Raw genomic sequence first — 18,267 nt, forward strand, 5'->3', positions numbered from 1 at the left:
GGGTGTCCAGGTCCTGTGTGCGTGTGTCTTTCCTTCGCTTTACAGCCGTTGCTCGTAGGTGTGATGATCCACTACCTCTGGCTTTTTGGATTTTTTTTTTTCCCAAACCGCTTTCTTGATAACATCGCTCAAAACGTGCAATACAGCAAATATATGTCATGCAGCATTGTTGGGAGTTTCTTGGAGGTGTCAGACGGAAGGGCTAAGTCCACTTCTGCCCATTTTATCCCTTCCAGCTTTATAGTGCAGATTCTAAAACAGCTCAGTGTCCATCTGGACTCAGAGCCAAAAAAGCTTCCAAGCAGAGAGTGCAAAACATGAAACCTGGACTGTGCTCTGCTTGTGAATAGTTCACAAAATGATTTATGCCTTGACTGCATAGTGACATTAACCCATCAACCTTTGCATTGATTTTCACTGGAAATTCTTAAAATAAGTTCTGGAGTTCACCGGTTTTGCCTTTGGGTGCAAACCATTTTGCACTAAACCCTCTGCCAGAAGTTGGGAGTAGATGAGCAGACTAGATTGGCCCCTACGGTCTTTTTCTGCCATCATGTTTCTAAACATGATTGCTAGACATTTTTTTAAATACTTTTTTTTTCTGTATCCTTTGCTCCCAAACTCTGCTTTATGACTCTAGGTCTTAGAAAGAATGATTTCAAGAATAAACACTTTATCAGTTTTAAGAGGAATATGTCTGAATTAGAAGAAATTAGGAATTTAACCATTGACCGAGATTGCAATAAGTCAATTTGTTCAGAAAATCATTAATTAAATAAATGCAGTGGAACTTGGGTAATGAGGTCACTTCTGAATGAAGGACTTGGTTTCTGAGGCTAGCGATATCGTTACTGGCCCTGCTTTGTTCCTGTTGAAGGCCCATTTATATTAAAACCTGATCCTATTGCTGTTCTCAGCCTCCAAGTGAAATGAGACTCTCTCCCATTCGTGTGGGCTGATATTGTGTCAGTGTGTGACTGCGGGGATTCAGCATTTCTGTGCTAGATCTGAGGTCTCTCCCATGAGTGGGGGGTCAATGCATGACTGCAGGGATGCAGCATTTCTGTGCTAGATCTGAGGTCTCTCCCATGAGTGGGGGTCAATGCATGACTGCAGGGATGCAACATTTCTGTGCTAGATCTGAGGTCTCTCCCATGAGTGGGGGGTCAATGCATGACTGCAGGGATGCAGCATTTCTGTGCTAGATCTGAGGTCTCTCCCATAAATGTGCGGCGATGTTCTGTCAACGTTTGCTTTCCACACTTGGAATAAACTCAGGTTTGAACCTCTGCGTGAGGAGGGAGCAAGAATTACTGGAACAATGAAACTTTCTGTGATCGCTCTATGGACTTTGTTACTAGCACAGTTGTTTGAGGACCTCTTACCTCAGGGTTTCTCAAACTGTGGGTCGGGACCCCCAAATGGGGTCAGTAAACTTTTAGCTGGGGTCCCGTGTCACAACTGGCAGCAGTCTTCAGGCACCAGCAGCAGCAGCATGAGCAGTGGACGTTGGCAGGGGGCCTGGGGTCAGCATGCTCACAGGTCCTGCAGTTCCTCTGCCCTTGCAGGAGATTCTGTGGTAACAGGAAGTCCTGCACGAGGAGGGATCAAAGCCGCTGCAGGGCCTATAAGTCTGCACTATCTCAAGGCCCCGTGCTGAATTTGTAGTAATGCTGCTGTCCCTTGAAGATCACCATTAGGCACTTGGGATCAGCTATGAGGGGAAGGGAGGGATGCGAGTGCATGGGTCACTGGAGATTGCCACTGTTCTTTGCTCTTCACCCAGCACTGAACCTACCCAAGAGAAAAGTGGTGCCCATGTCATCAGCTTACTCTCTCTTCCCACCAGCTGTCATCCACCTTTAACCCAGAGCCCAAAGAAAAATATTATCACTGGCCCTGGCCAGTGGCTGTTTGGAGGAGGGGCTATTTGAAGGGATGAGAGAGAGGAGGGCTTGAGGGATGGATAAGGTGGATAGGGATTGTCTGTGGAGGGTGAGAGAGAGAGAGGGGAATGTAAGAGGAGCAGAGTGGTGAGAGGAGATCAGCTAGGGGGATTGCAAGAGAGGATTAGAGAGGAGGAGGGAAAGCTAGGATGGGACAGAATGGAGCGAGAGTTAGGGGGTGACAGGATAAATTAGGGGTTATAAGAAGGGTTTGGGGGTGAGAAAGGATCAGCTGAGGGATGTGAAAAGGGCTAGAGGGGGTGAAAGAGGGGAAGGGAGATGAGAGGAGGTTGACAGAGTAGATATGTTGGAGGGGAAGAGATGGGGAGAGGAGGTCCGGTGGAGACTGAGAGAGAGAGGATCAGCTGGAGTATGGGGAGGGTGAGGAGTGATTGTTGGAGGGGACTGCACCCCCTTCTAAGGTCTTTTGATCATCCTCTGAGGTCCTGTGAACTTTCAAGTGCTAAAATGGGATCACAATGGCTAAATATTAGGGAAGTCCTGACTTATCTCAAGCTGTGTAAATATTCCTGCATTTTGATTGTCAAACCCATATATAAACAAATAAATGTCTTGAGGTAAAAAAAAGAAATTAAAAGTATAGTTATTGTACATCACAGTAAATATATCCTTAAGCTGTAGTATGAAAAGGATTCCCTGGAAGGGAGCTGTCTTTAATTATAGTTTTCATTTTGTGGAATAATCCACCTCTGTCGGACAATTTCTGTCTTTGCATTTTCCCCTTCCCAGCACTCTTATGTCTGACAGCCAAGAAGTTTCTGGAAAACTTTGCGGAACTCGATGTTGAAGGCCGTGTAGATGATGGGGTTCACAGCGCTGTTCACATACCCCAGCCAGGTCACCACGCTTATTAAAGTCGACCCGATATCACACGAGAGGGTACACAGGACCTTCATCACGTGCACCACAAAGAACGGCGTCCAGCACGCCAGGAACACACCTGCAAAGGAGGAGAGAAGTGAGAGTCATGGACCTGCAGAATTATCACACAGCTACAGCGTCAACTCTAGGCCGTGAAAGACTCAGGTTTGTCACAGAGAGGCGGAGCCTGTCGCCTCGAGGACCGCGGCTGGCGCAGCGCTACGGAGCCTCTCACGTCTAAGACTGCATTGCTTAGGGGAGGGGGCACAGGGTTGCGGATGGCTGAAGGGATGAGTCTAGGGGGTCCAGAATCTTTCACTCCTAGAACTGGAGCCCATCTTATCTTGGACCGGATGGCTCAGGAGCGGGCACCTTCTGCTGATGCGCCGCTGCCCATAACACTCCTTATGTAAAGCTTCTGCTTCCAGCCCTTCCCCAGCCTGCAAGCCCCTCTCCCCCCCCCCATCTCGTCACCTCTACGCTCCAGGGGAGTCATTGCTTCCAGTTGCTCCCCCCACCCCCAGCTCAGCCCAGCCATCTCAGACAGAAACCTCACTAACAATACCCAGGCATTTTGTCCTGGCTCACCCGCTCCCTTTCTGTGACTGCAGTTTGCCTTCACTTCTCCGGCATCCCCCCCACCCCCATCCCCCTTTTTCAGCACGTTCCCATTGCCTGCATGCTGAACAGAGTCTGCTGCTTTTACGGCTACGGTTTTCCAGGCTCTGCTCTGCCTACCTACTCTAGGGACAGGTGGGGGACCAGACGTGATCCATGCTGCCTGCCTTCCTTTGGGGTTAAAAAAAAAAAAAAGAAAATGTAGCTGTGGCCGAGATTACACGCATCACTGCTGCAGCCAAGATTGGGGAAAGCTACTGACTCAAAGCAGCACAGCTCCAAGTGAAATCCTGCTTTCCCACGTGCAGCCGGTGCAGCCAGGGCTGGTGCATGGGGATTAGGCACCCTAGGTGAACCTTTCAGCCTTGCACCCCCTCCCCACACAGAACTAAAAATTATGCATTTATAATGACAGATTTTACATAAAGGACATTCAAAGTACAATCTTCTGAGGTAAAATTATAATTTACAACAATATGTATATTATATTTATATGCACTGCTCTGCTGCCAACTAGTAAACCCTGCAAAAAAGATACTTGGAACCCATGTTCCCAGGCCAATTGGGACATGTGTTGGGAGTGAGCTTTGCATAAACTGAATTACAATTACTATATAATAAATCTCCCATACTAAAACAGCACTAACTGCCAGCTCTCAAACAGTAACAACCCTACCAATGAAAAAGCAACACGGCAAATATTACACCAGGCCCTAAAACACCAATACACCTCCTATTAGGAAACAGAACTGCTATAGATCCCTACATAGAAACTACACACTAGCAGAATATCGCACCTTGGTTACAAATGCAAAACACAGACTTTCAGCAAATACAGAATAAAGAGACCATACAGTTTAAATAGAAATGCGGAGACAAAAGCTGAACTGGAAAACACCACAAGCCAGACTTTGCATGCAGTGCAACAGTGGAAAAACAGAAACATCATAAAACATCAAACAATACAATCAAGAAATATAAAACATCAATCATAATAGTAAAATCATACTAATAAAAGGAATACATATTTCAAAACAGTTGAATATCAATATTCAAATGCCATTTAGACGGATAAAGTAATAGTAATCCATCTAAATGGCTTACATGGTTACATTAATGCCATATCCAGCTAAGTTCTAGCTTGGTAACGTTTTACCTGGCTAGAATTTAGCCGGATAACGTGGGAGGCATTCTGGGGAGGAGTGGAGTTAGCCGCATAAGTTAACTGGCTTACGCTGATATTCGGAGTAAGCTGGCTAACTTATCCAGCTAACTCTGGTCATGTCATAGGGCTGTCCTAGAGTTAGCAGGACATAACCAGCTAACTTTTAAGATAGCCAGGCATATTCAGCGGTGTGGCTATGCTGTTCAATATACACCACTGGTTAGCAGGTTATGTACAGGATGGCCCATGGAAAAGTAGCATCTTGTATTACTGGCTAACTAGCACAATCGCACAGCAGATGAATGTGAACCCCTTGATGTTTTTTAAGGAATGTTGTAAACCCCAGGGATGTTTGTCAGCACGGTCCAGGAGATATTCAGGCTTGCAATAGTGTTTAGTGCTGGTTGTGTGAAGAGCAGTGGTGGAAGCAGCTGAATTAATGTTGCCGAGCTCCCTGAGAAGCCTTACTTAGCTATGACATTACAGCTGTAGGACGTCTTCATTCCGGAAGGAAATATAAATACCCATCTTCACAACTTCTGAAACAGCATGACTGTGCGTATGAATGCAAAACTTTCCATAGTGCAGCCCTGGGACACAAAGGAGCCACTGAGTTGTGCCCTGTGAGAGGGGTTAGCATTTGGTAGATGACGAGTCAGAAGATCGTGTCTTTGGGGAAGCTGGGGAGAAGCTGAACGCTTTGAAATCCCAGAGCTTCATAGTGACTAGCCCCCGTCTGAAGATGGAGTACGAGACAATCACTGATTAGTCTGTGGATGTTAAAGCTATGCTAGAAAGAAGTCTTTAATGGAAGGGAAAGAGGAAAATATATGATCTCAATGAGATGTATAACACCGACAATCTGATTTACTCTGCACCGGAACTGAGACTTGTACCGCTCACTGCTCCTGTGAAAAGCAACTAGGACATCGGCTGAGCTAGATACCCAGAGTCCATTGCACCAGTGTTTCCCCAATCCATCCAGTCAGGCTGGTTTTCAGGCTTGCCACAATGAATATGCATGAGATAAAATGTGCATGCTGTGGAATCAATGCATGTAAATCTATTTCATGCATATTCATTGCAGATGTGCTGAAAACCAGACTGGCTAGAGGGTACGCCAGGACCGGCTCAAGACACACAGCACTGCACCACCTGACCCGCCACATTTGAAAAGAGAAACCTCATCCTAACTGCCAGGAGCTCTGGATTCAGTGGTGACATGAAGTTAATTACAGTTTCTTTTGAAGCAACCTGGATTTTAGAGTCTTTGATAAACAAACATGGGTTCAAGGAGGTCCTGAGATCTTTATGTCGGGCTTGGCTTGCTGCTAGATGTTGGTGAAGGGAGGTAGTGACTGATCTGAGCGTCTCTTAGCTGCAGCTTGATGTTGTAGAGCTGGTTTCTGGAAAAAAAAGATAATCCGCCAAGCATCCTGTATTAGAAAGCCAAATTTAGGGATGTACATACTCTGGAAAAGATCGCAGCAGAATGAAATATCAGACCACAGACAGTCCACAAAACCGGGGTTCTGTTTTTGCCTGCCATGGGCTGCCCAGTGGCTGAGGATCTTTATCCTTTCCTTTTCCTTCTCGTCTTACTAATAGGTTCTTTTATATATTTCTTTAATTTTCTTTTTTTCCCCCTAGGCTTTTGACCCTACTGGTTTGCATAATAAACTGAATTTATATCTTAATTAACAAAGAAATAAGCTTTCTAATGCCTTTACTAGTGTACAGACTGCAATGTTTGCTGATGCACTGGTGAGCTTGTGGTGCACCACTGATACCTTGGAGTTGCTCGGTACCAGTCATTTTGTACTGAATGACTTCAGTATGAAAATAAAATTTAAAAGAAACCAAAAAAAAAAAAAAAAGGAGGTCCAAATGCGATAAACCGGGGAGCAAACAAGTTACGTGACTAAAGTTAGCTCATCGCAAAGATTCGGCGGGACAAGTCTCCTGCCATGAAAATACTCAGCTAAAGCTACCTGGTAGTGCTGGATAGCTTAGAATTGAACTGAATTTATTAAGTATAGAGTCGATTAAGTAAAAAACCGCTGCAATTTTTTCAGGAAGCTGCAGCCAACGAACCTCATGGTAAAATGTGTCCCTTTTGTTAGGGGGAGGGGGAAGATCCGATATTATAACCCCACACGTTTTTCATTCTTTTGGAGGTGGAAGGGTGGGGGTGGGGAAGGGCTTGCTGGCAGAGGGGACATTCTTTTTTTTGTCTGCTTAGTTTCTAAATTATCCAGGTTCACCCTTACCCGAATTACTTTAGGACTGCTCTCCCCACAACCAGTCTTAGCCGGCCAACGCCGATATTCAGCCCTGCTCCTGGAACACCCTTGCACCACCTCCTTTATATCTACACTGAGCCGGTCATTGGAGGAAATATTTAAACCCCAGATTTGTCCAGTTAAGTCCCTTTTGTAGCCAGATAAATCCTTTTGAATATTACATGAGAACATAAGAAATGCCAAACTGGGTCAGACCAAGGGTCCATCAAGCCCCCAGCATCCTGCTTCCAACAGTGGCAAATCCAAGTCACAAGTACCTGGCAAATACCCAAACATTACTTAGATCAGAAGCTACTATTACCATCATAGCAGTTTATGGATTTATCCTCTAGGAACTTATCCAAACCTTTTGTAAACCCAGTTACACTAACTGCTGTAACCTCATCCTCTGGCAATGAATTCCAGAGCTTAACTATGTGCCCCCTGGTCCTTCTATTATTTGAGACAGTAAATAAACGATTTACATTAACTTGTTCAAGTCCTTTCATGATTTTGTAGACTTCTATCATATCCCCCCTCAGTCATCTCTTCTCCAAACTGAGCAGCCTTAACTTCTTTAGCCTTTCCTTATAAGGCAGCCATTCCATGCACCGAACAGGTCACATCATGCTGGTTTACATAGAAACGAGGGGTGCATAGAACAGTAGAACTAATCTGGTGCAAAGGGGAAGCAGTTACAAAAAACCAGGGGTAGCATAACTTGGAGAGAGAAAAAAGAGGAACAGTGGGGAGTAAAAAGAATTGTATGGGGATAAGATAAATAACTTAATGACTATTTACAGTACCAAATGGTAACATTGTTACAGGAGTTGGAGGTGGTTATGAGTTGTCCGGGAAGGCTTGTTTGAACAGCCAGGTTTTCAATCTTTTGCGGAAAGTTGGTAGGCAGGGTTCTAGGCGCAGATTTGTGGGGATGGAGTTCCAGAGTGAGGGTCCGGCTGACGAGAATGCCCGATCTCTTGTCGTTGTGTGTCGGGTGGATTTTGTGTTCGGTACCTGGAGGGATCCTCGGTGGACTTCTCTGATTGGTCTTTGAGAGATATGAAGGCTAAGCTGATACTGAAGGTCCAGGGAGGTGTGGTGATGGATTGACTTGTAGATGATGGTGATGGATTTGTAGAGGATTCTGGCTTGGATGGGGAGCCAGTGAAGATTTTTTAAGATGGGTGAGATGGGGTCTCTTCTTTTGGAATTTGTAAGGATTCTGGCCGCTGTGTTTTATACCATCTGTAGTGGTTTGGTGTATGAAGATGGAAGGCCCAGAAGTATGGCGTTGCAATAATCTAATTTTGCGAAGGTTATTGCTTGAAGTATGGTTCTGAAATCTTGAAAGTGGATAGAGGCTTAATTCTTTTTAATACTTGTAGTTTATAAAAGCAGTCCTTGGTGGTGCAGTTTATAAAAGCTTTCAGGTTCAAATTGTTGTCAATAATGGCTCCTAGGTCTCTGACTTGAGAAGATAGGGGGATGTTTGAAGTGTGAGAGTGGTGATTATTGCTTTCAGGAGTAATGAGAATTAGTTCAGTTTTGGAGGTGTTTAGGATGAGATTTAGGCTGGAGAGGAGGTCATTGATTTTTGATTGGCAAGATTCCCAGTATTCAAGTGTTTTGACTAGTGATTCTTTAAGGGGAATCACTATCTGAACATTGTCTGCATATATAAGGTGTTTGAGGTTGAGATCCGTTAGAAGGTGGCACAGTGGGCGTAAGTATATGTTGAACAAGGTAGGTGATAGGGAGGATCCCTGTGGTACTCCTATGGGGGCATTGAAACAGGAGGATTCCTTATTGTGTATTTTCACTTTGTATCCTCTGTTGTTAAGGAAAGTTTTGAACCATATATTAGTTTTGAGATGCAGTGACCAGAATTGCACACAGTATTCAAGGTGTGGTCTCATCTTGGAGCGATATAGAGGCATTATGACATCCTCCATTTTATTTACCATTCCCTTCCTAATAATTCCTAACATTCTGTTTGCTTTTTTGATCGCCGCAGCACACTGAACCGACGATTTCAATGTGTTATCCACTATGACCCTAGATCTCTTTCCTGGGTGGTAACTCCTAAGATAGAACCTAACGTCGGGTAACTACAGCAAGGATTATTTTCCCTATATGCATCACTTTGCACTTGTCCACGTTAAATTTCATCTGCCATTTGGAAGCCCAATCTTCAAATCTCGCAAGGTCCTCCTGCAATTCATCACAATCCGCTTGAGATTTAACTACTCTGAATTATTTTGTATCATCCGCAAATTTGATCATCTCACTTGTCGTACCCCTTTCCAGATCATTTATAAATAAATTAAAAAGCACCAGTCCAAGTATAGATCCCTGAGGCACTCCACTGTTAATCTTTTCCCACTGTGAAAACAGACCATTTAATCCTACTCTCTGTTTCCTGTCTTTTAACCAGCTTGCAATCCACAAAAGGACATCGCCTCCTATCCCATGTCTTTTTAGTTTTCTTAGAAGCCTTTCATGAGGGACTTTGTCAAACGCGTTCTGAAAATCCAAATATACAAATCTACCGGTTTGCCTTTGTCCACATGTTCATTCACCCTTTCAAAAAAATGTAGATTTGTGAGGCAAGACTTCCCTTGGGTAAATCCATGCTGGCTGTGTCCTGTTAAACAATGTCTATCTAAATGTATTGTGATTTTATTCGTTCTAACAGTTTCCACAATTTTTCCCACACTGAATTCAGGCTCACCGGTCTATAAGAACATAAGAAATTGCCATGCTGGGACAGACCAAGGGTCCATCAACCCCAGCATCCTGTTTCCAACAGAGGCCAAACCAGGCCACAAGAACCTGGCAATTACCCAAACACTAAGAAGATCCCATGCTACTGATGCAATTAATAGCAGTGGCTATTCCCTAAGTAAACTTGATTAATAGTCGTTAATGGACTTCTCCTCCAAGAACTTATCCAAACCTTTTTTGAACCCAGCTACACTAACTGCACTAACCACATCCTCTGGCAACACATTCCAGAGATTTATTGTGCATTGAGTGAAAAAGAATTTTCTCCGATGTTAAGCGTCCGATTAGTCTTAAATGTGCTACTTGCTAACTTCATGGAATGCCCCCTAGTCCTTCTATTATTTGAAAGTGTAAATAACTGATTCACATCTACTCATTCAAGACCTCTCATGATCTTAAAGACCTCTATCATATCCCCCCTCAGCCATCTCTTCTCCAAGCTGAACAGCCCTAACTTCTTTAGCCTTTCCTCATAGGGCAGCCATTCCATGCCCCTTATTATTTTGATCGCCCTTCTCTGCACTTTCTCCAGTGTAGCTATATCCTTTTTGAGATGCAGTGACCAGAACTGTACACAGAATTCAAGGTGCGGTCTCACCATGGAGCAATACAGAGGCATTATGACATTTTCAGTTTTATTAAACCATTCCCTTCCTAATAATTCCCAACATTCTGTTTGCTTTTTTGACTGCTGCAGCACACTGAGCCGACGATTTTAAAGTATTATCCACTATGAACCTAGATCTCTTTCCTGGGTGGTAGCTCCTAATATTGAACCTAACATCGTGTAACTACAGCAAGGGTTATTTTTCCCTATAAGCAATACCTTGCACTTGTCCACATTAAATTTCATCTGCCATTTGGAAGCCCGATCTTCCAAGGTCCTCCTGCAATTCATCACAATCCACCTGAGATTTAACTACTCTGCATAATTTTGTGTCATCTCCAAATTTGATCACCTCACTCGTTGTACTCTTTCCAGATCATTTATAAATATACAAGCCGTTAAGCCCGTTAAAACGGGCTACATCCCTCTGTCTCTCACCTCCCCCTCATTCTCTCTCCCCTCACTCTTCACCACCCCCTACCTCCCTCCCTCACACTCACCCACTCCTCCCCACCCTCCCTCTCCTCTCACTCAGTCCCTCCCTCCCACTCAGTCTCACTCACTCCCTTCCCCCTCTCTCCCTCCCTCTCACTCACACTCAGTCCCACTCCCTCCCTCCCTCTCTCTCAGTCCCACTCCCTCCCTCCCTCTCTCTCAGTCCCACTCCCTCCCTCAGTCCCACTCACTCCCACTCACTCCCTCCCCCCCTCACTCAGTCCCCCCTCTCCCTCTCACTCAGTCCCACTCCCTCCCTCCCCCCTCTCACTCAGTCCCACTCCCTCCCTCCCTCTCACTCAGTCCCACTCCCTCCCTCTCCTCCCCTCTCACTCAGTCCCTCCCTCTCTCTCTCCTCCCTCACTGCTGCCGCCTGTCTTCGCCACCGCCGCTGCGGCCCTGTCTCTCACCTCTCCCTCATTCTCCCTCTCCCCCTTCCACTTACTCACATCCCTGACTCTCACCTCTCCCTCATTCTCACTCTTCCCCACCCCCTACCTCTCTCCCACACACTCACCCACTCCTCCCTCCCCCTCACTCAGTCCCTCCCTCCCAGTCCCTCCCCCTCACTCAATCCCTCCCTCCCACTCAGTCCCTCCCTCTCACTCAGTCACTCCCTCCCACTCTCTCTCTCCGTCCCTCCCACTCAGTCCGTCCCTCCCTCTCTCTCTCGCCTCCCTCCCTCGCTACTGGCCGCCGCCGCCGCCCGCTGCCGCTACCGCCGCCGCCCGCTGCCGGTACCGCCGCTGCCGCTACCGCCGCCGCTGCCCGCTGCCGCTACCGCCGCCGCCATGTTTTGTTTTTTTTTTGACGCTGCCTAAGACCGACGTGCTCGCCTGCACATGCGCAGTAGAGCTGCTCTCTACTGCGCATTTGCGGCACGTCGGTCAAGCGTCGTTTATCTAGTTAGATTAAAAAGCACTGGTCCAAATACAAATCCCTGAGGCACTCCACTGTTTACCTTTTTCCACTGTGAAAACTGACTAATCCTATTCTCTGTTTCCTGTCTTTTAACCAATTTACAATCCACAAAAGAACATCGCTTCCTATCCCATGCCTTTTTGATTTTCTTAGAAGTCTCTCATGCAGGACTTTGTCAAATGCCTTCTGAAAATCCAAATATACTACATCTACTGGTTCACCTTTGTCCACATGTTTATTCATCCCTTCAAAAAAATGTAGGAGATTTGTGTGGCAAGACTTCACTGGGTAAATCCATGCTGGCTGTGTCCCATCAAACCATGTCTATCTAAATGTCTTGTGATTTTATTTTTTATAACAGTTTCCATGATTTTTCCCGGCACTGAAGTCAGGCTCACCGGTCTATAGTTTCCTGGATCACCCCTGGATCCCTTTTTAAATATTGGGGTTACATTGGCCATCTTCCAATCTTCAGGTACATCGGATGGTTTTAAAGATAGGTTACAAATTTTTACTAACAGGTGTGAGATTTAATTTTTAGTTCTTTCAGAATCCTAGGGTGTATATTATCTGGTCCAGGTGATTTACTACTCTTCAGTTTGTCAATCTGCCCTACCACATCTTCCAGGTTCAACGTGATTTGGTTCAGTTGATCTGAATCATCATCCATGAAAACCTTCTCCGGACAGGTATCTCTCCAATATCCTCTTCAGTAAACATTGAAGCAAAGAAATAGTTTAATCTTTCCACAATGGCCTTATCTTCTCTAAGTGCCCCTTTAACCCCTTGATCATCCAAAGGTCCGACAACTCCCTTGCGGGCAGTTTGTTAATAACATTAAAGAGTCTTTCTGGCTGTTCATTTATAACGCTAAAGAGTCTATCATTGACATACTCTGAGGATTGAGGATATTTCTACTAAAGACATAAAAAAGAAAAATAAGCATTTTTTAATTAAAATTAAAAAACTTTTTTTTGAAGATGAATGATTAAAAGACCGTTTGGTTTCTTTGAAGTTACACAATATCAGGCTTACTGGTATCTACATATTTATTTTGTTTTTTATTTAAAGTTTTAATACATTATTCTCTTTGGACCTTAGCATGGTTTGTATTAAATACAGATTTTATTTAAACAGGTGTATTGTTACAAGCGCGTCCTCCGGCTGCTGTTACGAACCGCGGGCTTGGGGGCTTCGGATTCAGTTACGAGCGTGAGGAGCGCGGTTGCCTCTAAGTAGGTGTGGTGAGCCCTTGGGCCACGGCGAGACTCAGGGAGGAGCCCCAAGCCACACCGTGGGAGGTGAGCTGGTGCGAGCATGGAGAACCAGACAAGGCATAGCTGAAGCAAGGAATAGAGAACAAGGTCTGACCCTCAGCCGGACCTGCACGCCCAAGACAACCAACAACGCAATGTTGATTGATGAACGGTCCTCCGACTGCTCCAAGCCCTTTCGGACCTGCCGCTAGGTAACGGCAATGGGCAGCAGGCCGGACAGAGGACGAGGGCAGACAGAGTCCTTAAAACACAGAAGACATCACAGGCGAGGGCTGAGGCGAAGACATCACAGACGAGACAGGAACTTGGGCGGAAGGACAATGGCACTGTCTCTCAGGGCGCCCTACTCAGCCCACCTACACGGGCGGACCCAATGAGCTGGTCGCGGACCACCCTGCCCCACTGCACGCCCTACACAGCCCGAGGAGGCTGGTCACGGATCACGCTGAGAACGGGACGAGCGCAGGGAAGATAAGGTGCTGCAAAAAGCAGTCTGAAACGGGTTACTGTACTCCTGGCAGTCTGAAGCTGGTTGAAACATCAGGAACTGGATCAGGAACAAACATCTAGGAACATCTGGAACCATCATCAAGGAAACAGGCAGAGACACAGGATAGGGCGCCATCAAGACAAGAAAAGACCACGGAGGACCTGGATCAATGAAGCAGCACAGACGACTGTGAGATTCAATCCAAAGGCAAACAGGAACTGAAGTGAAGGTCCTTTTATACTGCTGTATGCAGGCAACTCCTTGGGAGTACACATGGACCGCCCCTCATTGGCCCTATAACTGAGGAGGAGTGCTGCGGGCTGGCCCCTAGGGAGAAGGGCATGGCCCGAACCAGGAAGTCCAAGCAGAGCCAAGCAAGCCTCAGGCAGGCCCCAAGAACATTGAGGCCTCCCAGGCCCTGGAGCAAATCCTGGATAGTATGTAGACGAGGCCCTGGCTTCGGAGCGGCCTCCAGAGGAAAAGGTGAGATGCCTCCTGTGGTACAGCAACAGGAGGGATCGTATCATGTATTTTAAAAAAAACACCTTACTATTAATTTTACATTTTAAAAATAATATGTGGTTTAATAGTGAGGTGAAAGGCAATTAAAGCCAAAAGAGAATAATTTAAAAAATGGAAAGCAGACCCAAATGAGTAAAATAGAGAAGAGGATAAACACTGGCAAGTTAGATGTAAGAAAGTAATTAAGCAAGCTAAGACGTTGAAAAGAAGCTTGCCAGAGAGGTAAAAACAAATAAAACCTTTTTCAAGTAAATTTGAAGCAAAAAGCCAGTGAGTGAATGAGTTGGGCCCCTAGATGAGTAAAAGAAGAGGTAGGGAGGACAAGGAAATAGCAGAAAATTCTTTGCCTCTGTCTTTATTAAGTTGGATTTTGGGGTCATACTCACATCAGAAACATTTTTTGATGGTGAAGATTCTGAGCGACTAGATGGAATCACTATGAAAGTGGAGAACATAATAACTCAGACTGACAGATTGAAAAATAACCAGGACCGGGTGGTATTCACCCAAGACTTCAGAAGGAACTCAAACATGAAATTCCAGACCTGTTTTTGGTGATTTGCAACCTGTCATTCAAACAACCACAATACCAGAAGACTGGAAGATGTCCAATGTGAATCCAGCTTTTAAAAAGGCTCCAGGGGTTATCCAGTAAACTATAGACTGTTGAGCCTGACGTCAGTGCCAGGCAAAATTATAGAAGCTATTCTTAAAAACAAAATTGCTAACCACATAAAGAGATATGGTTTAATGGGGAAGAGTCAACATTGTTTTTGCAATTTGCCAATTTAATAGATCTTTTTAAGGGGATAAATAAACATGTGGACAAAAGTGAGCCAGTTGATATAGTGTATTTGTATTTTCAGAAGGCACTCATGTGAGACTCCTCTGGAAATTGGGAGGCCATGGGATTGGAGGCAGTGTCCTATTGTGGGTGGCAAATGGATAAAAGACAGAAAACAGAAGGTAAGACTAAATGGTTAGCTTTCCAGATGTAAAAACGGTATTAGTGGAGTGACTCAGGGACTGAGTACTGGGACCTGTGCTATTTAGCATATTCACAAATGATCTGGAGAAAGGAACAATGTGTGAGGTGACCAAATTTGCAGATGACACAAAATTGTTTTGAGTTGTTAAAATGGCAGCAGATTGTGAAGAACTGCAGAAGTATCTTATGAGACTAGGAGACTGGGCTTCTAAACGGCAGTGCAATCTAATGTGGACAAATGTAAGTAATGCACGTAGGTAAAAATAATCCCAACTGCAGATGCACGATGCTAGGTTCTGTGTTAGGAGTCATCGCCCAGGAAAAGGACTTTAGAGTCTTTGTGGACAGTATCCTGAAATCTTCAGCTCAGTGGGCAGCAGCGATCAAAAAGGCAAATAGAATGTTAGGAATTATTTGGAAAGTAATAGAGGGCAAAACTGAGAATATCGTTATGCCCTTGGACAGATCCATGTTGCAACTGCACCTTCAGCATTGTATGCATTTCTGGTCACCCCATTCCAAAAGAGGCATAGTGGGTATAGGAAATGTAAGGAACCATAGGATTCCTTACCAGAAGGAGTGAACCAAAACATCAGGAAGCACCAGGAGAAAAGCGAGTAGAGGTTGGGATATGGGCTCCCTCCCTCATGTGGGAGAAGTAGATGATGTGTGCTTGAGTCTCTATAAACCCTTGCTAACATTTTATAGTGTGGATTCTTAGTTCAAAAGTTTCCTGGGTTGCCCTGCTGTGGGATAGCCCTGTCTGTGCAGTCCCCACTTTTCTCAGATAAGGACTCAGTCTTCTTCACAGAGACCTGGGTAAAGAGAATTGGAAGAGAGTGCCTTAACCCTATTTTTGGTCAAGACGTTTGGTGATCCTCATTTGGTTGCTCTTTTGAATAAGATGTTTATGGACTGAGAACCCTAGGGCCTAGGGGCTCAGATTTTTGGATATTCAGAGAAAGAAGTGTATCTCACCTAGAAGGACCTGAAGAGAAGCTGTGTCATTGCAGAGGAATGGATTCACATCTGTTACCAGAAAGAAAGAGTTAAGAAGGTATCATTCAAGAGTATTTTTTTTCTACTGAGCCAGGTGTGTTGCACTTGGGAGAAGAGTGCCAACTCGGTCCTGCCAGAAGGAGATCTAGAATAGTGAAGACCACAAGAGAGGTATGAGAAATGGAACTTCCATTTCATTAGGACTAAATTTCTAACCATTACACAATGGGAAGAATCTTCTAGTAAATTTGGAAAAAAGTTTACACTTTCTTTAATCTGATTAATTGGATGGACGAAGGAGATAAAATTATTAAGGAACTGTTTTTTCTAAATTCTAAAGACTTACTGGAAGAGTAAGTTCACAAATGTATTGAATTCTCAACACTGCAATCAACTGAATTTAACATGAAAGAGTTGTAAATTCATCTTATCAACTATCAGTAAAAAGAAGTTGGAAACCACTCGGCTTCCAGCATGATTTATAGCAGCTATAGACTTTGGAAATGATCAGTGCTGTTTACGGAGGGTCTGAAGGGGCTGTGTAATGGTAACCAACACAAAAGGGCTTGAAGTTAAGCTTTCCCCCACAGGGGGCCCTCGACACTCAAATTGATTTGAACACCTTTGAGAACTTTGCAAATGGGGTCCAACCCTTAGATTATGAGCCTTTGGGTTACAGAAAGGTACAGAGAAGGGTGACAAAAATGTTAAAGGGGATGGAAAAGCTCCCTTATGGAGACAGGCTAAACACATTAGGGCTCTTTAGCTTGGAAAAGAGACAACTAAGAGGGGATATGATTGAAATTTATAACATCATGAGTGGAATGGAACGGGTAAATAGGGAATGGTTATTTACTCTTTCAAGCAACACTAGGACTAGGGGCACTCCATGAAACTAGCAGCCAGCAGATTGAAAACATATCGTAGGAAGTATTTTTTCATTCAGTGCACAAAAAAGCTATGGAATCTGTTGCTGGATGATGTGGTCAAGGCTATTAACATAGTGGGGCTCAAAAGAGGCTTGGACAAGTTCCTGAAGGACAGGTCCATAAGCAGCTATTAGCCAGGTAGACTTGGGGAAAGCCAGCACTTATCCCTAAGAAATAGATCAGCTCATGGGTATCTGACGGGTAACTTTCAGAAACCAATTGAAAGCCCATTACTTTCAATTGGCTTTCACCTAAAGTCCTGTGTTCTTATGATTAATGTATGATATTGTTTTATTGTATGCTTTGTATTTTGATTGTTCTATTATTTGCCTGTATTTTTACTTTTGTTGTAAACCACTCAGCACAGTTTGTCTGATATAGGCGGTATTTTAAAAAATCCTGTAAACCCTGTAAACATGTGACTCAGCATGGCCACTGTTGGTGACAGAATGCTTGGGCTGGAGGGACTTTGATCTGACCCTGCATGACACGTCTTATGTTCTTAGGACAAAATCCATTAATTAGCACCTGGTGCTTATGCTTACTTGACCCTGCAGTTAGAAAGCTCTTCCTTGTGTCAAACCCAACTTTGCTTGCTGCAATTTAAGCTCCTTACCTCTCCTGTTCCCAGTGGAAACAGAAAACAACCGATGGTCATCCTCACCCTGAAGCCCTGCCCCCTTTAGGTGTATATTTTTTTTTTTTTTTAATGGTCTGCCCTTTGAGCACACATTTCCAGCTAGTTATGTACCCACCTTCCCCCCCGTGGTATAAATCATAAAATACAAATTTCTATATGAGCATATCATGAGCCAAAATAAAACATCTGACTGAAGTAAGCTCTACGTGTTATGTTGTGTTTGTGTTTATAAAAGAAAATAAGACTTGAATCCAGGAACCTTACTGAAGTTCCATATGTCACAGCTCCGGCTTCCCCCTGATCTACAAGACTTGGTTAATCTGGCCTGATCTTGATCATCAGAAATCCTTATTAGGTGCTTGCAACTTGATAGTTTTAAGAATTCGCTCTGGTATCTTTTAGAGATGTGAATCGTGTCCTCGATCGTCTTAACGATCGATTTCGGCTGGGAGGGGGAGGGAATCGTATTGTTGCCGTTTGGGTGTTTAAAGTATCGTAAGTATCATGAGCCGGCACACTAAACCCTCCGTTCAGCGGGGGTTCCGGACCCCCGCTGAACGACCTCCTGCAGTCGATCTCCTGCCGGCGCCATTTTCCGTACGGAAAACGATTCGCGGCAGGAGATCGTTTTCCGGACCCCCGCTGGACCCCCAGGGACTTTTGACCAGCTTGGGGGGGTCTCCTGACCCCCACAAGACTTGCCAAAAGTCCAGCGGGGG

General features: G+C 44.8%; 1 protein-coding gene across 3 annotated transcripts in view; it reads right to left on the minus strand.

Moving 5' to 3' along the window:
* Window positions 1–2,525: 2,525 nt before the first annotated feature.
* Window positions 2,526–18,267, minus strand: part of LOC115098745 (D(4) dopamine receptor-like) — a 56,841-nt gene continuing 41,099 nt past the window's right edge. For 2 of the 3 annotated variants that reach the window (XM_029615620.1, XM_029615619.1), the window contains exon 5: window positions 2,526–2,907. In XM_029615620.1, coding sequence (XP_029471480.1) covers window positions 2,702–2,907 — 206 coding nt within the window. In that variant the 3' untranslated portion in view covers window positions 2,526–2,701. Of the gene's footprint in view, window positions 2,908–5,550; window positions 6,018–18,267 lie in introns of those variants that run through there. The other variant, XM_029615621.1, reaches the window with a different exon arrangement.

This window comes from Rhinatrema bivittatum, chromosome 9 (assembly GCF_901001135.1).
Source record: "Rhinatrema bivittatum chromosome 9, aRhiBiv1.1, whole genome shotgun sequence".
Taxonomy (NCBI): Eukaryota; Metazoa; Chordata; class Amphibia; order Gymnophiona; family Rhinatrematidae; genus Rhinatrema; species Rhinatrema bivittatum.